At 41.4% G+C, this 17,389-nt stretch overlaps 1 protein-coding gene across 29 annotated transcripts in view; it reads left to right on the top strand.

The window, feature by feature from the left end:
* The window catches only part of SOX6 (SRY-box transcription factor 6), a 519,233-nt gene that overhangs the window by 377,300 nt on the left and 124,544 nt on the right, over window positions 1–17,389 (top strand). For 25 of the 29 annotated variants that reach the window (XM_025190443.2, XM_006134565.4, XM_075928048.1 and 22 more), the window contains one exon: window positions 10,177–10,300. In XM_025190443.2, coding sequence (XP_025046228.1) covers window positions 10,177–10,300 — 124 coding nt within the window. The remainder of the gene's footprint in view (window positions 1–10,176; window positions 10,301–17,389) is intronic. The other 4 variants (XM_075928052.1, XM_075928039.1, XM_075928041.1 and 1 more) reach the window with 1 other exon arrangement.

Raw genomic sequence — 17,389 nt, 5'->3', positions numbered from 1 at the left:
GAGAGGAATAGATAATAAGACAAAATATCATATCTTGAATACTATATGCAGATCTGGTCACCCAATCTAAAAACGATATTGTATTTGGAAAAGGTACAGAAAGGGCAACAGAAATGATTAGGGGTAAGGAACAGCTTCCATGTCAGGTGAGATTAACAGGACTGGGACTTTTCAGCTTGGAAAAAAATGACTAAGGGGTGGGGGATATGTTAGTGGTCTAGAAAATGATGAATGGCGTGGAAAAATAAAATAAGGAAATGTTATTTACTTCTTCAATAACATACCAGACTATAATTAAATTTATAGGCAGTAGATTTAAAACAAACAAAATACATAATTTTTTTCACAATCAACTTGCAGAACTCTTTCCCAGGAGACGGTGGAGAAGCCTAAACTATAATAGGGTTCCAATAAGAACAAAATAAGTTAAAGGAGGATAAATCCATCCTTGGCTACTAGCCAGAATGGGCAGGATGGTTTTCCATAGCTTCTGTTTGCCAGATGCTAGGAATGGGCGAGAGGGGATGGATCATGATGATTATTTCTTCTGTCTGTTCCTTCTGAAGTACCTGGCATTGGCCACTGTCAGAAGACAGAATACTGGGCTAGAAGGACCTTTGCTGTGACCCAGTATGGCTATTCTGATGTTCTTATATAGAAATGAAATGTATCTGCCCCCTTGCTGTAACCTACTAGACACCATTCCCCTTCCAGAGTTGAGCTAGAGCCTATGAGTCCTGATAGGGTTTCTCTCTCTCCACATTTAAAGTAAGAATAAACTTTAAAATTTTAAAGCTAACCGGTGTCCCTTAAGTGACTTGCCACAAGATGTCAAAATATGTTAGTGTTAGAGCTGGGTGGGTCTAATATATATTTAATTTTCTTCAGCTAACTGATAAGTTGTCTGCCAAAGAAAGTAGTGTTTTCCAGTACCTTGGTAGCCCCTGGATAGAGATAATAGTGTGTGGGGGAGGAGGGCAGATGGGGTTGTTTCCCTCCTCCCCATTTGGTGCGTGGCTTGTACTGAGCATGCTCAGTAACACTGCTGAAGCCTCTATCCTCAGTCCACCCCCCTTTACTCTCCCCATCCAATCGCAGCATGTGCTGATTGCCATGAAGATGACTCTATTCTGCAGATGGGGGTTCTGCAGGTGGAGGTTGTATTTCAAGCGTGACTTCCGAGGCAAGCATGAGGTTCCAAAGAAATGGACATAGGATGGAAGATGTTTGTAACTGGAGAAGGGTCTGTAAAAAACAACAACGTTATTTTAGGGATGACATACCTGATTATGCTTAGTCATTATATTCTATTTTTAAGTTTGAGAGGCCCTACTGAAGTCTGTGCTCTTACATACTATACAGGCTGCTAAATGTCGGCAGCAAAACTGAGTAAACTAAGATGCTTATAAAAGGAGGAGCCAGACTTGTCTTCTGAATTTCCTTTCTTTTGTGAATCTAATGTTACTTGAGGAGGTGGTTTTCTTTGTATGAAACAACATCTTTCCTTTTCACCGATGGAGAAAGTATAATGGTACTTCAAATGAGCTTCTCATTGTTTAACAGTTAGCAAACATTTTCCAGAATAAGGTTTCCAATCCAGTCCTTTACTAACAGATTGAGTAGAAATAACTGTGATTTGCGTGTGTTGAAATGTGGTTTTTAATTTGAGAGCATAGATCGCTTCTCAGCTCTCACTAAACATGCTTGTTTCCTGATTTAAGAAGGGCAGAGAATTTTCACTCAAGCTATTCTTTCATGTCATGTCCATTTTTTTAATCCGTGGCTTTGGTTGCCAGTGTTCAACACTAAACATCTATCGCTCTGTGGCTGAGAAGACTGTAGTAGCCAACATCTGTGATGGGTATTCCTATCACTCCATGGGACAATACAAAACATGGCCGTCTTTCACAGTCACAGCCCATCCTCTTCCTGGGAGAACAAAATCCATCCTTTATTCTTGAGCAGATCAGCTTTGTTTCCATCCAAAGTTGTTTCCTGATCTTCCACTAGATTGTGTGATACATTAAAACCATCTTACAGTACTGGTTAATAGTTCCGTAACTTGGAAACGTACATACTATCACAGTTGTTGTTTTATTATAACTTAGAAATCTTCTTATTTAAGATTACTTTGTAAACTGAAGTACACAAAGTTTTATTTCTGCTGATCAGAATATTTAAAGTATTGCATTCAGGACCCATCCGATTCACTTATACAGCTCAGTGAGAGATGTTAAACAGATAGAATTGTTGAGATGCAAACATTTATTTCTCATCACAAAAAAGTGAAATAATCTTCATGAAAGAGAAAATTAGTCCCCCTGAGTGTCACTCTGTTTGCATATTAGCACATAGCAAGATCCCTGCCAAGTTACTCTCTGACTGACTGCTGCAGATGCTCTTTCTTAAGTATTTTGAGTCAGATCTCTAGTGCAAGTCTTTGGGGACAAACAATAGCACCTGTTCCTCTCAAGATATCAGGCCAGTTAGTCCATTCATGTATCTTTAATGAAGCTCTAGGGCAGATGGCAAAAAATGGCATCATCAACAACTTAGCACAGAGGAGACAAAAGAAGAAAGTGTCAATGCAAAAATCCACTATTTCTATGAATGTGAAGAGCCAGAGTTTGTTTTTCATGCATCTGCTGCTTTCTTGGGGTTTTAGGAAGATGTGAAGAACAGCCTAGTAATTAAAATGTCTAGGAATGAAGATAATTTTTTTATGTATGCTATTCCACCCTCTCTCCCTACCTAAAAACAAACAAACTTGAGAGACACTAGGACAGGGGTGGGCAAAAGAGCCTCTGCAGGCTTGATCCGGCCCACCAAGTGGGTTGATTGGGCCTGCAGAGGTCCTGCTGCTCCCCCCTACAGCCTGGTCAATCAGGGCCTGGGAGCAGAGGGAGCACATGAAGTCTCCTTCCGCCCTGCAAGGGAGCACTGCACTTAGAGCAACCCACCTGATTGGCCTGGGGCAGGGGAGCAACAGGACTTCCACAGGCCAGATCAATCCCCCTGGTGGGCTGGATCCAATCCACAGAGGCCCTTTTGCCCACCCTTGCTCTAAGCGCTGAGAGCTGAAGAGCAGGGAGCGACAGATTTTGTTCTCCCCCCACCCCCAGGCCAATCAGGGCTTGGAGGCAGGGGGAGTACGTGAAGTCTCCTCCCTTCCTGCAAGGAACTCGGGACATTGTCAACTGCCAACTGCTGCTCAGCTGGTGGGTGACTCTAAGCATGGTGCTTACTAGCAGGGCGGGAGCAGACTTTGCGTGCTCCCCCTGCTCCCAGGCCTTGATTGACCTGGGGGCGGGGAGGGGGAAGTGCACAAAGTCTCTTCTCACCACCAGGAGTGCGGGCTTCTAGAGGGAACTGCCAGCTGTTCTCTGGGATGCGGGGGGCGGGGCAGGGGCAGAGGCAGGGGCAAAGACTTTATGTGCTCTCCCATCCACAAACTAATCAGGGTCTGTTGGTGGGGAAGCTCAGAAGTGTCCTGGCTCTACCCCTTCAGTCTGAGAACCTGCCCCTTCTGGGGTGGGTCAGGGCCACATCAAAAATTTCTTAAGTGGCCCCCGGTCAAAAAGTATTGCCCATCCCCACACTAGGAGTTGATACTGTATTTTTTTTACTCTTACTTACTCACTCTTAGGGTATGTCTACACTACAAAGTTAGTTCGAACTAACGGATGTTAGTTCGAACTAACTTTCATAGGCGCTACACTAGCGCTCCGCTAGTTCGAATTTAATTCGAACTAACGGAGCGCTTAGTTCGAACTAGGTAATCCTCATTCCACGAGGATTAAGCCTAGTTCGAACTAGCTAGTTCGAATTAAGGGGTGTGTAGCCCCTTAATTCGACCTAGAGGGAGGCTAGCCCTCCCCAGGTTTCCCTGGTGGCCACTCTGGCCAACACCAGGGAAACTCTACTGCCCCCCTCCCGGCCCCGGAGCCCTTAAAGGGGCACGGGCTGGTTACGGTGCCCGCGCCAGGTGCAAGCCTGCCAGCACCCAGCCAGCAGACCCTGCACTTCGCACGGATCGAGCTACCCACCCGATGCCCCCAGCCCTCCCCCTCTTCCCGGGACCAGGCTGGCGGCTCCCGGGAGCTTGCCCGGGACGGCAAGAGACGGGTACCCGCCTGGGCTAGTGTGGACATCATGGACCTCGTCCACGATCTCCGCACTAGGCACAGGAAAGTGGCCAGCTTGGGCAGGAGAGCTGCCAGCCTGGCCACCCAGGAGCAGGTGTGCAAGAGAATCAAGGGGGTCCACTGAGACCCCCGACCCTGAGCCCTGAGCTTACAATGGCCGTCCTGGGTCAAACCAAAGGTCTATCTAGCCCAGTAGCCTGTCTGCCGACAGCGGCCAACACGAGGGACCCTGGAGGGGATGGACCGAAGACAGTGACCAAGCCATTTGTCTCGTGCCATCCCTCTCCAGCCTTCCACAAACCTTGGGCAGGGACACCACTCCTACCCCCTGGCTAATACCACTCCATGGACCCAACCTCCATGACTTGATCTCACTTCCCTTTAAACTCTGTTCCAGTTCTAGCCTTCGCAGCCTCCTGCAGCAAGGAGTTCCACAGGTTGACTCTTTGCTTTGTGAAGAAGAACTTTCTGTTACTAGTCTGAAGCCTGCTACCCATTCCTTTCCTTTGGTGTCCTCTAGTCCTTCTTTATGGGAACTAATGAAGAACTTTTCTGTATGCACCGTCTCCACCCAACTCCTGCTTTTAGAGATCTCTATCCTGTCCCCCTCCGTCTCCTCTTTTCTAAGCTGAAAAGTCCCAGTCTCTTTAGCCTCTCTTCATATGGGACCTCTTCCCAACCCCTGATCATTTTAGTTGCCCTCCCCTCTCCCAGCCTCTTTCTTCCCCTTTCCCACCTCCTTTTCCCAGTCTCCCCCAGTTTTGTTCAATAAAGACAGATTCCATTTTGGAAGACACGTTATCTTTATTTTGTACATCAATAAGAGGGGGTAGGGAAGGGTAAGTGGAAGGACGTGAGGGAGGAATGGGGCACGAGCCCCCAATGGGGAGGACTGGGCTGGCTCTGCGGGCTTCTGGGGGTGGAAGCTCTCCTGCAGCCCCCCAATTGCCCCCTTCTCCCCAGATGGCAGCCAGCGGCAAGTGCAGCCAGTCTGATGGCCGAGTGCTGTGATGTGCCCAGTGTGGGCACTCAGGGCACTCCAATCCAGGACTGCTTTGTAAGCGGGTTACCCCTGAGAACTGTCTGTCCGTGGTGGGGGTCGGGACCCTTTAAGCCCAGCCCTCGGCTAGCCTGAGACAGAATCTCCTCGCTCTAAGTCCTCCTCTGATGCCCTGCCGGCACTGCTTCCAGCCATCCTTAAGCCTGGTTCAGGGTCCACTTAATGTGGATGCGCTAGTTCGAATTAGCAAAACGATAATTCGAACTAGTTTTTAGTTCTAGATGCGTTAGTTCGAATTAGCTTAGTTCGAATTAACGTTGTAGTGTAGACGTACCCTTAGTTCTCTAACAACAAATTGATCAGTCATCGTAAATGTATCCACTCTGTCTTTAATATTCAGCTGTGCAATATACTTGATGTGTGCTAACCATAATGACAGACATTTGTAAAATAATTCTTGTTGAAACCATCCCTGGATGTGTAACCAGTGCCATTAGATTTTTGAGCAAGAGAGTTAAGAAGTCTTGAAACAAAAGAGGCAAGAGACCAGTATGTAAATGTTATGGTATAAAGCAGAGATCCCCAACTTTCAGCTGCCAGTGCCACATCAGTTAGGTTTGCTTTTATGGTGGGATGGAGCAAGTCAATTTTAGAAAGTAATAATATATACTTTTTGTACATTAATAATAATTTTTTATCAAGTTCCTTATGGGAACCTCATAAGTTCTACATGACAGTGAAAACAGTGTTTGCACCAGGAGCAATATATCCTGAAAGGCAACTAGCCCCGAGGTTAAAAATTATATTAAATATGCCCATGTGCTTTAAAATTGGAGTTCTGATAAACATAATAGAAAGCAAAACACAGCTTGCATAAGCCCCATTTTTTAGTTTCTCTGGAACATACCAAGTCCAGTCCTCTTAAGACCTCTCCTCACTCACCGGAACAGTGTTCTTGAGTGTTTTTCTAATGGGAACTGCAGGAAGCAGCTGCCAGCACATCCCTGTATCCTGCCCCACTTCCTATAGCTTCGACTGGCCTGGAAGGATGATCTGCAGATGCTCAATGTAAACAAACTCTTGCAGCCTCTAGTGGATTACTCTGGTGGTCTCTGCACGTATTTGCATTGCCACTTGACTCAACAGGCCAATCAAAATGTGTCATTGGGTCAGATGCGGTTACATAAAGTGAACTTACTACATGGGCTCTAGTTATATAAAGTGAAGACTATAGAGTTTTCTCAGCAATAGTGTTTGATGTAAGTCCTAAGTAAAATATGGAATATTTTTGCTATTCAATAAACACTTTTTTAATCCATATGAGACTAACAATCTTAGTGTAAACCATTAATGTTAATGGAGCTATACTGCTTGACATTAGCTGAAGGTACTATTAGCTGCAAGGAACTATTTTAAATAATAATTATAAAGGCTATCCAAGAGCGACAAGGAGTCCTGTGGCACCTTATAGACTAACAGATGTATTGGAGCATAAGCTTTCGTGGGCAAAGACCCATTTCGACATACATCTGACAAAATGGGTCTTTGCCCATGAAAGCTTATGCTCCAATGTATCTGTTAGTCTATAAGGTGCCACAGGACTCCTTGTCGCTTTTGCAGATCCAGACTAACACAGATACCCCTCTGATACTTGAAAGGCTATCCAGAGCACACAATAATATCAATTTATCATATCTAGTCCTTTTCATTTGGAAAGTCTTTGAATCATAGAGCTGGAAGATACCTCAGTAGGTTATCAAGTCCAGCTGCCTGTCCAAAGCAGGACTGATCCCAACTAAATCAACCCAGCCAGGGCTTTGTCACACAGAGATTTAAAAACCTCTAGGTATGGAGATTACACCACCTCCCTAGGTAACCCATTCTAGTACTTCACCAACCTCCTAGGCTATGTCTAGACTGCAAGCCTCTTTCGAAAGAGAGCGTCTAAACTGCACGCGGAACTTTCGAAAGAGCAAGCCGCTTTTTCGAAAGAAAGCACCCAGTGAGTCTGGATGCTCTCTTTCGAAGAAGCCCTATTTACATTCAAGAACGCCTTCTTTTGAAAGAAGCACTTTCGAAAGAAGGCGTTCTTCCTCGTGAAATGAGGTTTACTGCCGTCGAAAGAAAAGCCACGTTCTTTCGATTTAATTTCGAAAGAATGCGGCTGCAGTCTAGACACAGGTGAAGTTTTTTCGGAAAAAGGCTACTTTTCCCGAAAAAAGCCCTGAGTCTGGACACAGCCCTAGTGAAATAGTTTTTCCTACTATCCAACGTAGACCTCCCCCACTGTAACTTGAGACCATTACTCCTTATTCTGCCATCTGTCACTACTGTGAACAGCCTTTCTCCATCCTCTTTGGAACCTCCCTTCAGGAAATTTAAGGTTACTATCAAATCCCTCCTTACTCTTCTCTTCTGCAGACTAAACAAACCCAAATCCTTCAGCCTCTCCTCATAGGTCATGTGCTTCAGCCCCCTAATCATTTTGGTTGCCCTTCTCTAGACCGTCTGCAATGAATCCACATGCTTTTTATAGTTGGGGGCTCAGAATTGGACACAATACTCCAATAAACATATTTTAACCTGTTTGGAATCCAGTCCAGCTCAGATAGAAAATCCTTATTGACATTAATGGGCTCTTGTTACTTGAATTTCACTTGCATGCTATGAGGTAGGTTTTGTGGCATACACTGTGGAGAAGCTCAGTGAAAGTTTAATTTTGGATGCCTCAGTTTTTGGGTGCTCAACTTGAGATAGCTGGATAACTTAAATAGTGCCCCTCAAAAACTAACAAAACCAATATTATTGGTCGTCTTAGAAGATTTTCACCTAATTAGCTGATCTAAGAAAAAAACGAGTAGCACTGTAGCACCTTAGAGAATAAGGTAATTTAGCAAAGTCATTGGCAGATATGCAAATAAACTCATCAGATTTGACTTCCAAACTTCTTCTGTCACTGATAAGTTAGGATGTGGATGTACATTTGCTCTCCACCAGGGGAGCAAAGCTTAAATCTACTCCCAGGGTACAATAGGCTGCCGAGTGGATGGGTTAAATAAATACATGCTCTTACCCTGGTCAGAGCTGTCTTTTGTGCTGGTGCTGGCATCCAGAAGCCTCCTGGTGGAGAGGAGTTTGTTGGCGTCTTCTTATTCTGCTGCAACCCTCTGGGGAGACTTTCTGCTACTGGTAATGGGGAGGGAGCTATCAAAGCCTGGATAATTTTGATTAGTATATATTTGGAACGTACTGTAAGTTATTATAAAACACATTGTGTTAAATGTCTTCCAGATGCTGTTCTTGTATTCCCTATCAAACACTGATATTGTTTTTACTTGTTGCGTACATTCTGAGCCAGTATGAACTAGCATTCTACAGCAAAATTAGTGCCATTAAATCAGAAGTTAAAGGCTGGTACTGGGCACATGGGGATCAACTCCAATTTAACCAAGTTAAGCTCATAGCTAACATTCACAACCAGGCTTACCTCAGCTAAAAATGAAAGAAATAGCTGCTCAAAGCTGGTTTCTTTCACGCCCCAGTACCATGGCAGTAATTGCACAAAGACCTTTTTATTATAAGTTGATTTTCCTGAGAAATGGATTTAGAAAAATACTGTAAAGTGTTTATTTTCTGAGTGACCTTTATTAACCTACATCTTAGGGCTTTCCCCAGAGAAGAGTTGTTGGTAAATTAACCCTCATAGACACACAGTAGCATTTCTGCACTGCATCAATGGTTGTGAAAGGAACAGGGATATGACAAGAAAATTTGGCACTGTTTAAACAATGTCATAGGTCAACATATGGGATCTGACCAAAAAAAAATGTTTTAGGAATTAAAATGAAAAAAAAAAAAACCTTGAAGTTTAGTTTAACTTTTTAATAACATTTAATGCCACTCATTTATGGTAGGATAAGAGGGGAAAAATTCTTTCTCACCGGAAAAATAATTCCGTTCTACATTTCCTAGTTTTGATATTTAAACTGTTATGTGTTTACTTTGTTACTAATCAGCAAAAATGCTGTAATCACAGTCTTCATTACTACTGGGATTTGGGGGATAGACAAAAACTACATGTGATCCCATCCCATGTCTCTGATAGATGTATAGCATAAATAAAGAAATCAGGAAATTAAAATATGAATTTAACAGACATGTTAAATGTCACATCTCTCATTTTCTGTATGTGGAATATGAATGCTGATATAGGGTGAAGAGTTTTCTGCTTTTGCATGTTCGTGCTCTTTGCTACTTTTATTAAGGTCAAATGAAATTTGATGTTGTAGGATTTATTCTGAAATGCTCTCTGAATAGAACTCCATAATTACTGAGCTACATGATAGTGCAGAAAGCTGTAAAACTGCTTAGATAGACAAGCAATTTATATGTTACAGTGAGGTGTGTATGGTGAAAGATATTTAATTGGGAGCCAAGATGTTGTAGCTTTAAATCTTAAGAGATGGGGGGTTGTCTAGGAGACTAATGTACTATAGTGAGATTTTCAAACAACATACCTGAATTGTTGGCATATGTACTAGCAATACAATAGTGTAAGATCTCAGAAATAAAATTATCAATCTAAATATGCTTAAATATGAAGATTAAAATAGCTCTTTAGATAATAGGCTACCTTTAAAGGGCTTGTCACTGTGATATCTAAGCTCCCAAGAGAAATAAAAATCTGAAAGACTAATGCAAATATAGGCCACTTTTTTCTTTTCTCAGTATGAATCTATAGTATATTACAACTAAGGTTTCATTTTACACAATGAAAAGTAAACACAAGAAATAATTAAAAAATCGGCCAGAAGCAGGATAAAGTGCAGTTCCCGGAGACTGTTACACCTTTGACACTGAGGGAAAACAAGGTTAGGGAGGGCTTTGATGTGATAATGTGAAATTGGTGAGGATTACGTGAAGGAGAAGGTTCTGGGGGGCTGTGTGAACACAAGAACACTAACAGTGCTGGAGAAATACCTGTCAGGATAAATTTGTGCTATTTCTGATCAGAGACTCTCTTTTGTTTAGCAGGTTCAGGGTCACATGCCTCCGCTCATGATCCCAATTTTTCCACACGACCAGCGGACATTGGCAGCAGCTGCTGCAGCCCAGCAGGGATTCCTCTTCCCCCCAGGAATAACTTACAAGCCAGGTAAGCTGACAAGGATATGAACTATTTAACATGTTCAGATATTTACCGAGGCTTCTCTTGTGCTATGTCTGATACAGAAGAGGTTACAGAAAAGGACTGGCTAGTTCAAAATAATGTGAAGTTTTGTAAGTCCAGCAGAAAATATCTTTGAAGTTTAAAGGAGATGAATGGATGATTGGTTACCGAGTTCCATATTAATTTCACTTCCGGAGCCTACAAAATAAACTGCTCTGAATTTATTCACTCACTTGCCTACCACTTTGCATTTGGTACACCCTGATTCTTAATACTTCTTTTATTGCCTGTCATATCTGCAGGATGTACGAATACTTGTCTTTTATGCAAAAATTCTTACCCTTAATTAACAATAAAAGCAAAAAGGAGGTATAATTTAATTAGTATGCTTCTAACGGGCAACTTTCTGTTTGATTTCAATGTGAATAATAAAGGTTTCAGTACTTCAATGCCAATTATCATTCAGTCTTGTAACAGGTCACATAACCTTTGCAGTGAAATATGTTTTGAGATGATTTAGCAAATGTTATGATTTCTTTCTTTATTCCTCTGAGTTTACTGGACTCCTGGGGAATTCAATTAGGGATATAATGGTTTGAAGCTACTTTCAGAGCCTTCTTGTAAACAAGGCTTTAAATGTTTAAAGACAGGTTGCCAAAGGAATTCAATGTAAGAAGATAGTTAAGTAAATAAAAGTCAACCTTATTTTCATTTGTACATTCTTTGTAAGTGACCTCATCCCAGAAGCAGCAACCTTATTTTGCTCATTAATAAATATTCCCTGCCAAGCTCTCTTTAGCATATTAACCTGATGAATATTAACCACAAAATCTGAGTGTAACAGTTTCTTTAGCTTTTAAATGTGAAATTTCAAAGTAAAGGATTGATCCAGCTTCTACTAAAGTCAATGACATATTTGCAGTTGACTTCAGGAGGAGCGGGAACAAAACCAAAGTAAAAGCATCATAATATAAGACGTGAACAGCCTATATAATGAAAGTCAGACTAAAATCTCTTCAAGCAAGTTTACTTAAATGTGGTATGAAATGGTGCCAAATTGGATTTCAGCATGCATTTCCATTTGTCCTTTTTTCATTTTGTATCTTTATTCTCTTTGGAAACAAAAAGTCTCTTTCAGATAATTATCTTACTTCCATATCTCATTTTTTTTCAGCCCTAAAAATCCCAAAGCACTTTGTAGAAATAGCAGATTGATACACACCCTATCCAGAGAGAAGAGTTCATCTGGCTGTGTAAAGCAGCCATCACTGGCATGTAAAGGTGTGTCTACACAGTACAGTTATTTAGGAATAAAGGCTATTATTCCGAAATAACTATGAGAGCATCTACACCGCAATTCCATTATTTTGAAATAATTCCAAAATAATGGACTGCTTATTCTGATGTCTGTAAACCTCATTCTATGAGGAATAATACCTATTCCAACATAGCTATTTTGAAATAAGGCGTGTGTAGATGCTCCACTTCTGCTATTTCTAAATAACCCCTCACCAGGGCCATTTTAAGTTATTCCTCCTGGGACTCTAAATTGAGAGCACGTCTACATTAGGGAAGCCTGCCTCGGACTAATTTTGAGGTTGCCCTGCAGTGTAGACGTGCTATTTTGAAATAAGATATTTTGGAATAACTATTCCAGAATAGCTTATTCCAAAATAACCATGCAGTGTAGACTTAGCCTAACTGTTTAAGTGCACACCCCAACATTTCACAGCAGTTGGGGACAGAAAATGAAGATGATCTTTTCCAGCTGAAATTTGAGGAGAGCATAGATCGGCAGAATATGATGATCAAACTGAGAATTTCTCCAGGACATTGGGGTTAACACTCTTACTCATATACCCCTCATTCAGGAAATCCCCAAAGTTGGACTTGTTTTAGTCCAATTGATTTCAATTTTTCAGATTAGTGAGGCTTTCCTGAATTTAGGATTTAATGGCCACTAATAATCCGGACCTGGTCCTGGGCTTTATTTCCCATCTCAAAGACGATACTTCCACTAGTGTTCTTTCAGGCTATACACGTGAATTGATCAGTGCTGGACTGAAAAGGAGAAGTGCTAGCACCTTTTCCTGAAGCATGTACGTTTCTATAGAACTCCCTCAAATCCTCTCTGCCCTGCTTTTGGTCCTCTCAGCTCACAGCACAAGGCAATGTGGCTTTGTGCTATCTTATCACTCTTGTGAATGAAGAAAAAAAGTTTATAAGACATATTAAAATATTCAAGATACTGACTAAAATGGAGGCCTGAATTGTCTCAGGACATGACTAATGGGATATAAAGCTATTCACAATTGGGTTGCTGGTTTGAATCCAGCTCAGCTTGGTAGAAACGAGATGTCACTATGATCGGACACTGTTCAGTGGCTTGTGTGAAATGAGCATAATTATATTTTGATATATTTATGGAGTTTGATAGCATGTGTTGCTAAGGTAGCTGGCTGTGGTCAGTTTCGGCTGTACAGATCTCATCATAAAACCCCTACTACTACAGTAGCATGTCCATTCCTCTCCCTCAGTAGAGAGGTTTAGGAAAATAATAAATATGGAGACAGAACTACACTTCCTTCACTATCTTTCTTAGAAGTTGTTCCTCCAGGTCAGTACTGAGGGGGTTTGTGGGAAATTGCATTGCTCTTACTTGTGCTTTTTGTCAACCATGAGTGAATGGAAAACTTTCATCTCCAGGACTATCGATCTCATTTGAGCTGCAGAGTCACTTATATTTTTAAAGAAAGATTAAGAAATGAAACAGACAGTCCTTTAAATATTCCTTCCATTGCTTGTTCACTTTCCTTTTAATTTTTGCCTTTTAATTTAGGCCTTTTCATCTGGAAAGCAGAGAGGGCCACGTTTTCTAACATTTTCACTTCCCAGCTGCTTTCACTTGTAGTAACAGGAGCTAGGCTGAATACTTGAAAATCTAGCTACTTTCTTTACTTACTTAAGGAAGGGTGAGGCCTTTTGTGAATTTTGCCCAAAATTCTGTACTATCATAACCAAGACAATAGCTATTTATAAAAGATTGTGCCACATTGCACCATTTCATGAGGAAACCTAAGGGAGAGGCTGCAGTGCTTACCCAAATCTGCTTGGGAAAGAACTCCCTTCTGCATGAATCCAAGTGGAAGGGTTGATGGCCCTTCTCTCCAAATGCTGGAGTTCCAGGAGATGAACCAGGCCAAAGTTAGCAAACATTCATCACAAGTAATAAATACATTGAGGAAAAAATGAAGTCCCATGTTCCTTTATGTATCTCAAAGTGGTATCATGTAATTTTCCGGCATGGTAAGTACTAATTGAGAAATCAGAGCGGCATAGATTACCTAATTAATTTTTCATACATATTTCTTTCAGTGTTTATACCGTATAGTGGATTAATTAAAACTTGGAGCTCTGTGTAACTAAAATTATTGTGATAACTGACCTGCGGGCACTTGACGAGCGTCCCAGAGTACATGGCTATGGAAGTTGTACCGTATTCCGATGGGATGCTTAGAGTGGCAGCTGTTAGAAAGCCAATATTTGTTAAGAGAGGCCACACAGTTATTTTGCATTGGTTATTTTGCATTCTAATTACAGCAGAAGAACTGTTCTATTCGCCAATGGGCAAATGCTGATCTTTTAATGGTAAGCACTGTACCTACTGCTTTAAATTGGTCAGCAGTGTAGCCGTTCAATTCTTCCTCTTCCTCCAGCCCAGAACAAGAAATTCCACCTAGCTTTACTGCCACATGCATTCAGGCTTATAAGAATGTTGTCAGCTTGGAGCATCATTGAACATGGTTACTGAGGGCATATCTACACTGCACGCTTATTTTGAAATAAGCTATTATAATAGTTATTCTGAAATAGCTTATTTTGAAATAGCATGTCTACACTGCAGTGAAGCCTCAAAATTAGTCCAAGGAAGACTTCCCTAATGTAGACGTGCTATCTCAATTTAGAGCCCCAGGAGACACCACGGAGGAATAACTTAGAGTGGCCCTGGTGAAGGGCTATTTCAAAATAGCAGCAGTGGAGCATCTACACACACCTTATTTCAAAGTAGCTATTTCAGAATAGGCGTTCTTCCTCATAGAATGAGGTTTACAGATTTCGGAATAAGCTGTCTGTTATTTCAAAATTGTTTCAAAATAATGAAATGGCTGTGTAGACGCTCGCATTGTTATTTGGAAATAATGCTAGTTATCTCGAAATAATGGTGCAGTATAGATACACCCTGGCTATGTCTAGACTGCAAGCCTCTTTCGAAAGAGAGCGTCTAGACTGCACGTTGAACTTTTGAAAAAGCGGCTTGCTTTTTCGAAAGAAAGCATCCAGTGAGTCTGGATGCTCTCTTTCGAAGAAGCCCTATTTACATTCAAGAACACCTTCTTTCGAAAGAGGAACTTTCGAAAGAAGGCGTTCTTCCTCGTGAAATGAGGTTTACCGCCATCGAAAGAAAAGCCGCGTTCTTTCGATTTAATTTCGAAAGAACGCGGCTTGAGTCTGGACGCAGGGGAAGTTTTTTCGGAAAAAGGCTACTTTTCCCGAAAAAAACCCTGAGTCTGGACATAGCCACCTGAGACCCTTTCAGAGCCTTACCCTGAAGGGTGAATTATTTCCTGTCCCTGGTTTGGGCAGTGTAGAGGAGTTTTCTTTTCCTTGAACTGAGTCAAAGTATAACCTCCTGCAGGTCCCATGACCCTTGTGAGGGAGCAGGACAGTAGAATAAGGAAAGATCCAGGATATGGATTAACCACAGACAGGAGTCAGGCCATTCTGTAAGCAGCTATTCCCCTTATTTTTGTTCATGGCTGATGGGAGCTGATCTTTTTTGGGAATATATTAGCTGGTTGCAGTACTGTTTTTTTGCAGTCTACATAGCTTAGCAGGCCAGGGATAATTTCTGCTAGATAAAAGATTTGTGGCAAAATATGTTGCAACACATTTTTCAGATGTACAAGGTACAATGAAATAGACTAGTAAAGTTATGAACTTTGGGGTTTATCTAAATCCAGGGATGTGAATCATGAAATCTGATCCTGAATTTGTTTGAGTAATGTGCTGTTGTGTATTTCTAAGCTATAACTCATACCTCAGGCATAAATCTTACACAGATTAGAAATATTTAGAAATAACATCTACCTAACTAGAGCACTTTACAGTTTATACAAAAATCAGCTTTGGAAATGTGATTGTTTTTACAATACAGAGAAATATAAAATTAGGAATCATTATTTCTGGTCACTGTAAACAGCAGAAACAAAACAAAAAATCTGATTCTGATTCAGTTACTCTGGATTTACCCCAGTTTAGCTCATTCTCCTCTGATAAACTGAGGTAAATCCGGAGTAACTGTTGAAATCAGTAAAAATACATTGGCGTAAACCCAATGAAATTGAAGAGAGATTCAGACTCATTGTTACCAAACTGAACAGATCTCACAACAGATTTTCACACAGATCTCACAACTTGTAAAGTTTGTTAGAAACCCATAACAATCTCCCCAAAATACATGCCTAGGTAATCTAAATGACTGGCATCTTGAGACTTATACCCTTTACTTTTATTTCCAGTTGTTGGAGAAGTCCTTTGTAAAGTATTAACAGAAACTAGAAATGTTCAAACCTAGTGTGTAGTCTCATGGAGCTGCTCTTATTGTTGGCAGTGAAGGCAGTAAGCACACATCCAGTCATTGGACAGTTCTACTTAGTGAGATGGCTGAACATCACTGGGTGGGAGACCTTAATATAAACCTATGAGAGTCTTGTTCCTTGTAGAAATTCTGTAAGACTCCAGTGAAATTCTTCAAAGAGTTCCTATTGGCTTCATATGTTGCTCAATCTAAACCCTAACTAAACAGCAGTAGCAGCCAGATAAACAGTTTCACCTGTAAGATCCACTTTTTTTTACCTTAGGCAAATGCTTGTCACTGTGACTACATTTGCTGAGGGCTCAATATGACATAGTCTTAGTCAGTATGGTGATGTCTAGACTACATGCCTTTGCCGGGAGAGGCATGTAAATTAGACTACCCGACTTAGTCAGCGAAGCAGAGATTTAAATATCCCCCACTTCATTAAAACAAAAATGGCCGCCGTGTTGTGCTGGCTCAGCTGATCATCGGCACAACACGGCAGTCAAGATGCAGATCAGTCGGCAAGGAAAGCTTGTGTCAACCGATTCCTTATGCCTTGTGAAACGAGGTTTACAGGATTGGTCGGCAAAGGCTTTCCTTGCCGACCGATCTGTGTCTTGCCTGCCGCATTGTGCCAACGATCAGCTGAGCTGGCACAATGCGGTGGCCATTTTTATTTTAATGAAGCGGGGGATATTTAAATCCCCGCTTCATTGACTATGTCAGGTAGTCTAATTTACATGCCTCTTCCAGCAGAGGCATGTAGTCTAGACATACCCTATGAGTGATATTTGTTGAAACAGTAGCACAACAGTTGTCATCACATTGACTTATTTTCTAATTTTGATTTTAACAAATAGGGATGAATTGGTTGAGAATTTGAAATTGTAAAGCTGCTTGGGTGAAAGTGATCATGATTCTAAGGAATGGTAGAAAGTAGAACAGAAAAATTAAGACAATTTCAAGATGGCAGAATTTAGCAAACTCAAAGAACTGGTAGATAAGGTCCCATGGGAAGCAAAACTAAAAGGAAAAACAATTTGAAGACAGTTGGCAGTTTTTCAAAGGCACATTATTAATGGTGCAAGGGAAAATTCCTCCACTGTGTATGAAAGATAGGAAGCAAGGCAAGAGACCACCCTTGCTTACTCAGGAGATCTTGAATAATCTAAAAATCAAAAAGTCCCATAAAAAGTAGAAACTAGGCAAAAATACATAAGATGAATATAAACAAATAACACAAGTATGTAGGGGCAAAATTAGGAAGGCGGAGGCACAAAACGAGTTCAATCTAGCTAGAGACATAACGTGTAACAAGAAAACATTCTACAAATATATTAGAAGCAAGAGGAAGACCAAAGACAGGGTAGGCCAGTTGCCCAATGAAGAGGGAGAAACAATAACTGAAAATGTGGAAATGGCAGAGGTGCTTA

This window comes from Pelodiscus sinensis, chromosome 4, assembly GCF_049634645.1.
Source record: "Pelodiscus sinensis isolate JC-2024 chromosome 4, ASM4963464v1, whole genome shotgun sequence".
Lineage (NCBI taxonomy): Eukaryota > Metazoa > Chordata > Testudines > Trionychidae > Pelodiscus > Pelodiscus sinensis.
This window is presented reverse-complemented; position numbering and strand designations above follow the sequence as displayed.